Consider the following 9,390-nt stretch of genomic DNA (forward strand, 5'->3'; position numbering starts at 1 on the left):
GTCGATGGAGGAGGCTTCCAGAACTACCTCTTTCAAAACATTCCACTTGATCACCCCGTAAAGATTAGGAGTATTATATAGTATTAAATACTATAGTATATTATAGTATTTAATATAATTAAAATTATATTTTAAAGATTAGGAGTAAATGCAGACGATTCATCGAATCATCTGCAGTTACTCAACAGATTTCATCTTGTCCTTTTTCTCTCTCCCTTAATTTAAAGAGGCTGCTCTGGCCCTCACCCCATTGTCTATTTCCCTTCAGTATTTCGGATGTCGTTGTCATATTCCCTCGAAGATGACTATGTTGGTTGGTACTGTTTTATGCCTTCTTTATTAACGTGTTCCACGCTGGTAGGAACTAAGAACAGCAGCACTGGCTGGCGGTCGTCTCGTACCCGAGGTTTCAGACACACAGGTCATCCGTGGCCTCCAGACAGCACGCACAAGTCCATGATTGTGTGTGTGTCTAATGGCCTGGTCATGTAGTTAATCGTTGACGGGATGTCAAGAAATTTACAGTACTTGACTTGTCACTCACTCTCTGACACACACGCACGCACGCACGCGCGCGCGCGCGCGCGCGCACACGCACACACACACACACACACACACACACACACACACACACACACACACACACACACATATACACACACACACACACACACACACACACACACACACACACACACACACACACACACACACACACACACACATATACATACACACACACACACACACACACACACACACACACACACACACACACACACACAGTGGGTGGAGTGGCACTACTAATAAAGCGGAAATGGAAGTTTGATGAGCTGGAAAATCCGGGTACCAATGAAAGCACAAGCTTCATACATGGAACCCTGACAGTGGATGGGAAGAAGATTGTAATCTTGATACTCTACAATCCCCCACCAAACAGTAGAAGGCCCAGGCAGGAGTACGAGGACAGCAACAAGACATGTATGGATGAACTGCAGAGGGCAGCAACTTTAGCGCATAGAATGAGAGCGAAGCTGCTGGTCATGGGGGACCTAAATCACGGAGAGATAGATTGGGAAACGAGGAATCCCCATGGCGGGGAGGAGACCTGGGGAGCGAAGCTGGTAGACGTTATTGACAGGAATTTCCTAACACAGCATGTGAAAGAAGATACTAGGGAAAGAGGAGGGGATACGCCCAGCCTATTAGATCTCATTATCACTCAGAATGTAGAAGACATCGAGCAGTTGGAACATGAAATACCACTAGGAGCTAGTGACCATTGTGTCCTAGCCTTTGACTACATGATGGAGCTTAAAATTGTGACCAAAGGACAAGAGGTCCGGGAAAGGAGACTTGATTACAGAAAAGGGGACTACAGAGGGATAAGGGACTACCTGGGAGAAGTGCAGTGGGAGGAAGAACTTAGAGGAAAAACAGTGCAAGGTATGATGACCCAAGTCATATTGAAATGCAAGGAGGCTGAAGATAGATTTATTCCAACAATAAAGAAAAAAAGCAGGAGGGAATATAATAACCCATGGTTTAATAGACAGTGTCAGGAAGCAAAGGTGAGAAGCAGGAGGGAGTGGAGGAAGTACAGAAGACAAAGGACAGAGGACAACAGGATTAGATGTAACAGAGCTAGGAATGATTACATTAACATAAGACGAGTGTCGGAAAGAAATTATGAGAACGATATTGCAGTCAAAGCGAAAAAGCAACCAAAATTACTACATAGCCATATAAGAAGGAAGATGTCGGTAAATGACCAAGTGACAAGACTGAGGAAAACAGAAGGGGCATATACAGAAAGCGACAAGGAAATCTGCGAGGTACTGAATGCAAAATTCCATGGAGTGTTCACTACCGAGCCTGAGCAGCTCCCATTGTTAGAAGAGATTACCCAAGATGAAAGACTATCAGATATAGAGGTGACAGCAGAGGATGTAATGAAACAGTTGACAACACTGGATGCAAATAAAGCTGTTGGACCAGACAAAGTATCACCGTGGATACTTAAAGAGGCAGCGCAGGCTCTCAGCGTGCCTCTGGCAATGATCTTCAATGAGTCACTTATGTCGGGAGAATTGCCCAGTTGCTGGAAGGAGGCAAATGTCGTACCGATTTTCAAAAAGGGGGATAGGGAGGAGGCACTTAACTACAGACCCGTATCACTGACAAGCATCCCCTGCAAAATACTTGAAAGAATAATTAGGCTAAGACTTGTTGAGCACCTGGAGAGCATTGGGTTTGTAAACAAGCACCAACATGGGTTCTGGACAGGGAAATCATGCCTAACAAACCTTTTAGAATTCTATGATAAAGTAACAAGGATAAGGCAGGACAGAGAAGGCTGGGCAGACTGCATATTTCTTGACTGCCAAAAGGCCTTTGATACGGTACCGCACATGAGACTGCTATACAAACTTGAGAGGCAGGCAGGAGTAAGCGGAAAGGCCCTAGTATGGGTGAAGAACTACCTAACAGGAAGGAGCCAGAGGGTAATGGTAAGGGGCGAAAAGTCGGACTGGCGAACAGTAACAAGTGGAGTACCTCAAGGATCGGTGCTGGGACCAATCCTCTTTCTAATTTACGTAAATGATATGTTTACAGGAGTGGAATCATACATGTCAATGTTTGCAGATGACGCAAAATTAATGAGAAGAGTTGTGACAGACGAGGATTGTAGGATCCTCCAAGAGGACTTACACAGGCTGCAGAGATGGTCAGAGAAATGGCTACTGGAGTTTAACACCAGTAAATGTAAAGTTATGGAAATGGGATCAGGTGACAGGAGACCAAAGGGACAGTACACAATGAAGGGGAACAGCCTACCTGTAACGATTCGAGAAAGAGACCTGGGAGTGGATGTGACACCCAATCTAACTCCTGAGGCACATATAAATAGGATAACGACAGCAGCGTACTCTACACTGGCGAAAATTAGAACTTCATTCAGAAACCTAAATGAGGAAGCTTTTAGGGCGCTTTACACTGCCTACGTGAGACCCGTCTTAGAGTATGCCGCGCCATCATGGAGCCCCCACCTGAAGAAACACATAAAGAAACTGGAGAAGGTTCAGAGGTTTGCGACGAGGCTTGTCCCAGAGCTACGAGGGATGGGATATGAAGAGCGGCTGAAGGAACTGAACCTTACGACACTAGAGAAAAGAAGGGAGAGAGGAGATATGATAGGGACATATAAAATACTCAGGGGAATTGACAAAGTGGAAATAGATCAAATGTTCACACGTAATAATAACAGAACGAGGGGACATGGGTGGAAACTGGAAACTCAGATGAGTCACAGAGATGTTAGGAAGTTTTCTTTTAGCGTGAGAGTAGTAGAAAAATGGAATGCACTTGGGGAACAGGTTGTGGAAGCAAATACTATTCATACTTTTAAAACTAGGTATGATAGGGAAATGGGACAGGAGTCATTGCTGTAAACAACCGATAGCTAGAAAGGCGGGATCCAAGAGTCAATGCTCGATCCTGCAAGCACATATAGGTGAGTACATATAGGTGAGTACACACACAAACACACACACACACACACACACACACACACACACACACACACACACACACACACACACACACACACACCTGTCCTGATTCTTTTAATTAGTTTTGCAGTGTTTGTAAACATGTAAAGAAAGAAAAGAAGGTTGTAAAGAAAGTTTTCTTGTAGCGTGAGGGTAGTGAGTAAATGGAATGGCCTCAAGTAGCAGGTTATAAAGGTAAACTCACTTCACAGCCTTAAATGTAGGTGTGATAGGGACAAAGGTCAGGAGTCAATATATTAGACGAATAGCGGCAAGATAACAAGAGACCAAGAGCTAAAGTTCGATCCTGCAGACACAAATTGGCGAGCGCGCACACACGCGCACTCTCACATGTATCCACACTCTTACTTAACCGGTCATCACCTGTCCGGTTACCGGGTGACGGGTCGTGAACAAGACCGGAGCCGCGGGAACGAGTGCAAGTCAGCTGCCACATTAACATCACTAAACTCCCACGCCAGACAAACATTCTTCACCATCTGATCAATATGAACTTTGTCAGCTCGCTACTCTCGCCTGAATTTTGGAAAGCACGTTAAGTTTTCTATATAAATTTCCAACAAATTTGATAAATGTGGCGTGACTGGGCCCCACACTGAGGTCCACAAGGGGTGGGTGATGGATGTTCAAGTTACTGAACACAGTGTAAAGCCCTGTACTACAAGGTGCTGGCCCACAAGGTGCTGGCCCACAAGGTACTGGCCCACAAGGTACTGGCCCACAAGGTGCTGGCCCACAAGGTACTGGCCCACAAGGTACTGTCCCACAAGGTACTGTCCCACAAGGTACTGTCCCACAAGGTACTGTCCCACAAGGTACTGTCCCACAAGGTGCTGGCCCACAAGGTACTGTCCCACAAGGTACTGTCCCACAAGGTGCTGGCCCACAAGGTGCTGGCCCACAAGGTGCTGGCCCACAAGGTACTGTCCCACAAGGTGCTGTCCCACAAGGTACTGTCCCACAAGGTACTGTCCCACAAGGTGCTGGCCCACAAGGTGCTGGCCCACAAGGTGCTGGCCCACAAGGTACTGTCCCACAAGGTGCTGGCCCACAAGGTGCTGGCCCACAAGGTACTGTCCCACAAGGTGCTGGCCCACAAGGTACTGGCCCACAAGGTACTGGCCCACAAGGTACTGGCCCACAAGGTGTTGGCCCACAAGGTACTGTCCCACAAGGTGCTGGCCCACAAGGTACTGTCCCACAAGGTGCTGGCCCACAAGGTACTGTCCCACAAGGTACTGGCCCACAAGGTGCTGGCCCACAAGGTGCTGGCCCACAAGGTGCTGGCCCACAAGGTGCTGACCCACAAGGTACTGGCCCACAAGGTGCTGGCCCACAAGGTACTGTCCCACAAGGTGCTGGCCCACAAGGTACTGTCCCACAAGGTGCTGACCCACAAGGTGCTGACTCACAAGGTGCTGGCCCACAAGGTGCTGGTCCACAAGGTACTGTCCCACAAGGTACTGGCTCACAAGGTACTGGCTCACAAGGTACTGGCCCACAAGGTACTGGCCCACAAGGTACTGGCCCACAAGGTACTGGCCCACAAGGTGCTGGCCCACAAGGTGCTGGCCCACAAGGTGCTGGCCCACAAGGTACTGGCCCACAAGGTGCTGGCCCACAAGGTACTGGCCCACAAGGTACTGGCCCACAAGGTGCTGGCCCACAAGGTACTGTCCCACAAGGTGCTGGCCCACAAGGTACTGTCATGAAGGTGCTGGCCCACAAGGTGCTGGCCCACAAGGTACTGTCCCACAAGGTGCTGGCCCACAAGGTACTGGCCCACAAGGTGCTGGCCCACAAGGTGCTGGCCCACAAGGTACTGGCCCACAAGGTACTGGCCCACAAGGTGCTGGCCCACAAGGTACTGGCCCACAAGGTGCTGGCCCACAAGGTACTGGCCCACAAGGTGCTGGCCCACAAGGTACTGGCCCACAAGGTGCTGGCCCACAAGGTACTGGCCCACAAGGTGCTGGCCCACAAGGTGCTGGCCCACAAGGTGCTGGCCCACAAGGTACTGGCCCACAAGGTGCTGGCCCACAAGGTGCTGGCCCACAAGGTGCTGGCCCACAAGGTGCTGGCCCACAAGGTACTGGCCCACAAGGTACTGGCCCACAAGGTACTGGCCCACAAGGTGCTGGTCCACAAGGTACTGGCCCACAAGGTACTGTCCCACAAGGTGCTGGCCCACAAGGTACTGGCCCACAAGGTACTGGCCCACAAGGTACTGTCCCACAAGGACAGTACAAGGACACAAGGTACTGGCCCACAAGGTACTGGCCCACAAGGACACAAGGTACTGGCCCACAAGGTACTGGCCCACAAGGACACAAGGTACTGGCCCACAAGGTACTGGCCCACAAGGTGCTGGCCCACAAGGTGCTGGCCCACAAGGTACTGGCCCACAAGGTACTGGACCACAAGGTACTGTCATACAAGGTGCTGGCCCACAAGGTGCTGGCCCACAAGGTACTGGCCCACAAGGTACTGGCCCACAAGGTACTGGCCCACAAGGTGCTGGCCCACAAGGTGCTGGCCCACAAGGTACTGTCCCACAAGGTGCTGGCCCACAAGGTACTGGCCCACAAGGTACTGGCCCACAAGGTACTGGCCCACAAGGTACTGGCCCACAAGGTGCTGGCCCACAAGGTGCTGGCCCACAAGGTGCTGGCCCACAAGGTGCTGGCCCACAAGGTGCTGGCCCACAAGGTACTGGCCCACAAGGACAGTACAAGGACACAAGGTACTGGCCCACAAGGACAGTACAAGGACACAAGGTACTGGCCCACAAGGTACTGGCCCACAAGACAGTACAAGGACACAAGGTGCTGGCCCACAAGGTACTGGCCCACAAGGACAGTACAAGGACACAAGGTACTGGCCCACAAGGACAGTACAAGGACACAAGGTACTGGCCCACAAGGTACTGGCCCACAAGACAGTACAAGGACACAAGGTGCTGGCCCACAAGGTACTGGCCCACAAGGTACTGGCCCACAAGGTACTGGTCCACAAGGTACTGGCCCACAAGGTGCTGGCCCACAAGGTGCTGTCCCACAAGGTACTGGCCCACAAGGTGCTTGCCCACAAGGTGCTGGCCCACAAGGTACTGGCCCACAAGGTACTGGCCCACAAGGTGCTGGCCCACAAGGTATTGGCCCACAAGGACAGTACAAGGACACAAGGTACTGGCCCACAAGGTACTGGCCCACAAGGTACTGGCCCACAAGGACACAAGGTGCTGGCCCACAAGGTACTGGTCCACAAGGTACTGGCCCACAAGGACAGTACAAGGACACAAGGTGCTGGCCCACAAGGTACTGGCCCACAAGGTACTGGCCCACAAGGTACTGGCCCACAAGGACAGTACAAGGACACAAGGTACTGGCCCACAAGGTGCTGGCCCACAAGGTGCTGGCCCACAAGGTACTGGCCCACAAGGTACTGGCCCAAAAGGTGCTGGCCCACAAGGTACTGGTCCACAAGGTACTGGCCCACAAGGTACTGGTCCACAAGGTACTGGCCCACAAGGTACTGGCCCACAAGGTACTGGCCCACAAGGTACTGGCTCACAAGGTGCTAGCCCACAAGGTACTGGCCCACAAGGACAGTACAAGGACACAAGGTACTGTTCGTACAATACTACTGCTCCTCGTCTAATATATCTAACATGGAGAAAAATACGAACTACAGTTTCAAACTTTTCTTTGCAGACGAGATCAAAACCAGCCAAAATATTACCTTAGGAGGTGCAACAGGTACTCTGAGAGAGCAACAGGTACTCTGAGGGTGCAACAGGTACTCTGAGAGAGCAACAGGTACTCTGAGAGAGCAACAGGTACTCTGAGAGAGCAACAGGTACTCTGAGAGAGCAACAGGTACTCTGAGAGCAACAGGTACTCTGAGAGAGAACTCTATCAACATCAGAGGCCCGAGACTGTTCAACACGCTTCCACTACACATAAGGGACATAACTGGCCGACCCCTCACAGTGTTCAAGAGAGAACTGGATAAGCACCTCCAAAGGATACCTGATCAACCAGGCTGTGACTCATACGTCAGGCTGCGAGCAGCCGCGTCCAACAGCCTGGTTGATCAGTCCAGCAACCAGGAGGCCTGGTCGAGGATGCAACCCCACAACAAGCTGACTAAATTATGATTCCCTACTAACTGCAAGGTGAACAGCGGTATTAGGTGAAAGGAAATGTGCCCAACTATTTCTGTCCGGCCCGGGATTCGAACCTGGAATTCTCGATTGTGCGTCGAGAACGAACCCGGGACCCGGGATATTATGAGAGAATCTTCAAGAACACGAGAGGGAATGAAGTAATTGCGGAGCTCCAGGTACCTCATGCCAACTGGTCTGAAAGGTCTAATAACTGGGCATTCAGTGATGTAGTGCGGGAGATCATGCCGCAGTTCCTGCTCACAGAGTTTGCACCTGGAGTGCTCAGGATTGGGAGATCCGTCACCTGTAGCCACCTGCCACAGGTAACGGTAACCCAACCTGATCCTGGCAACCACTGTGTCGCACAGTCTGGTCCACGTTTTGTGCTGCCCATAGATATAGGTTTCAGATCTGAACAAATCATAGCTTTTTATACTAGTACTTTCAGGTCGTTGGGAGTCAGTAATTTCTCTCCTATCAGACCTGAGTGTTTGGACCAATACAGTTTTGACAGCAGAGATGGGGATGCCTAGATCTAATTCAACTTCATCTTTGTCACACACTAATTTGGCTGCAATGTCTGTACAGGCATAATTTTTTTTTATTAACACATTTAGGTACACCTGCATAACATGCACTCTATGATCATCAATCTAAGGCTCTTCAACCTCTTTTCTCCAAATATAAGAAATAGAGCTGGAACAAAAGTGGATGTTTTCACGAGACAATTGGATCAATTCCTGCAGGAAGTGCCAGATCAAAAGGGGCTGCAAGCCTGCAAACTTGCAGGCCGCTGCAAGCAACAGCCTGACTGAGCGACTAATCACCAAACGAACCTAGCCCCAGGCCGGGCTAGGAGAGTAGAACCCTAGAAACCGACTACTGGTAAACCAGAGCAGCAGCACTTGTTACCGGATCAGCCTGGCTATGATGGCTTGGCATCCAGGCTGCCAAGACAGTTTCACAGACCAAACAAGCACAAGGAAAGGCTGACCACAGGCCAGGCTGCGAGAGTAAAAGAATTCTGTAAATCATCAACAGGAATCAACACTGCAGCAGCAGCAGCAGCAGCAGCAGCAGCAGCAGCAGCAGCAGCAGCAGCAGCAACAGCAACAACAGCAGCAACAACAGCAGCAACAACAACAACAACAACAGCCTGCACTACACTAGCAACAGCTACCAAACCTGTTCCTAGTGTAAATAAATTAGTCACTGTCCAGATAGGGGCAAAATTTCAAGAGTTTAATATATGGCGGAACATGTTAGCGTGAGGTAGCGACCACCGCTCTCGTGTCCACACGACACCACACACACGCTGGCGTCACACACACTAATACTACACCATTTATACTCCACCAAATCCATGTTTAAGTTTATGTTGGCAGAGTCTCCCTGGTGACTCCATTTGTGTACATGAATAAAATTACGTCTCAACCAGTTCTCTGGCGAGAGTCCGCATCACGCCCAGTCCACTCCAGCCTCCACACGCCTCTAGTACCTCTAGTATAATAATAATAATAATAATTATAGCAATAATATTAACAGATAATATCAATAATTCTCGGCAAACAATAATAATTTCAATAAAGCTGATAGTGAAGGGGGGGGGGGGGGGGGTACTCTACGGTTGTCCGATATTAACCCACTTTT

The 9,390-nt window shown here is 50.1% G+C and overlaps 1 protein-coding gene across 1 annotated transcript; it reads left to right on the forward strand.

Annotated features, from left to right (window-relative positions):
• The first annotated feature begins 5,280 nt into the window (after positions 1-5,280).
• On the forward strand, positions 5,281-8,910 carry LOC138367420 (uncharacterized). Its single transcript, XM_069329069.1, has 4 exons — positions 5,281-5,796; positions 5,937-6,281; positions 6,496-6,723; positions 8,782-8,910. The coding sequence occupies exons 1-4, from the start codon at positions 5,281-5,283 to the stop codon at positions 8,908-8,910; spliced, it is 1,218 nt and encodes a 405-aa protein (XP_069185170.1).
• The last annotated feature ends 480 nt before the right edge of the window (positions 8,911-9,390 follow it).

The sequence above is a fragment of the Procambarus clarkii genome, chromosome 22 (assembly GCF_040958095.1).
Source record: "Procambarus clarkii isolate CNS0578487 chromosome 22, FALCON_Pclarkii_2.0, whole genome shotgun sequence".
Lineage (NCBI taxonomy): Eukaryota > Metazoa > Arthropoda > Malacostraca > Decapoda > Cambaridae > Procambarus > Procambarus clarkii.

Coding starts and splice junctions, on each gene's coding strand:
- LOC138367420 (XM_069329069.1), top strand. CDS start 5,281: ATGAAGGTGCTGGCCCACAAGGTGCTGGCCCACAAGGTACTGTCCCAC. Junction 5,797..5,936: donor ACAAGGTACTGGCCCACAAG/GTACTGTCCCAC, acceptor CTGGCCCACAAG/GTGCTGGCCCACAAGGTGCT. Junction 6,724..8,781: donor ACAAGGTGCTGGCCCACAAG/GTATTGGCCCAC, acceptor AATCATCAACAG/GAATCAACACTGCAGCAGCA.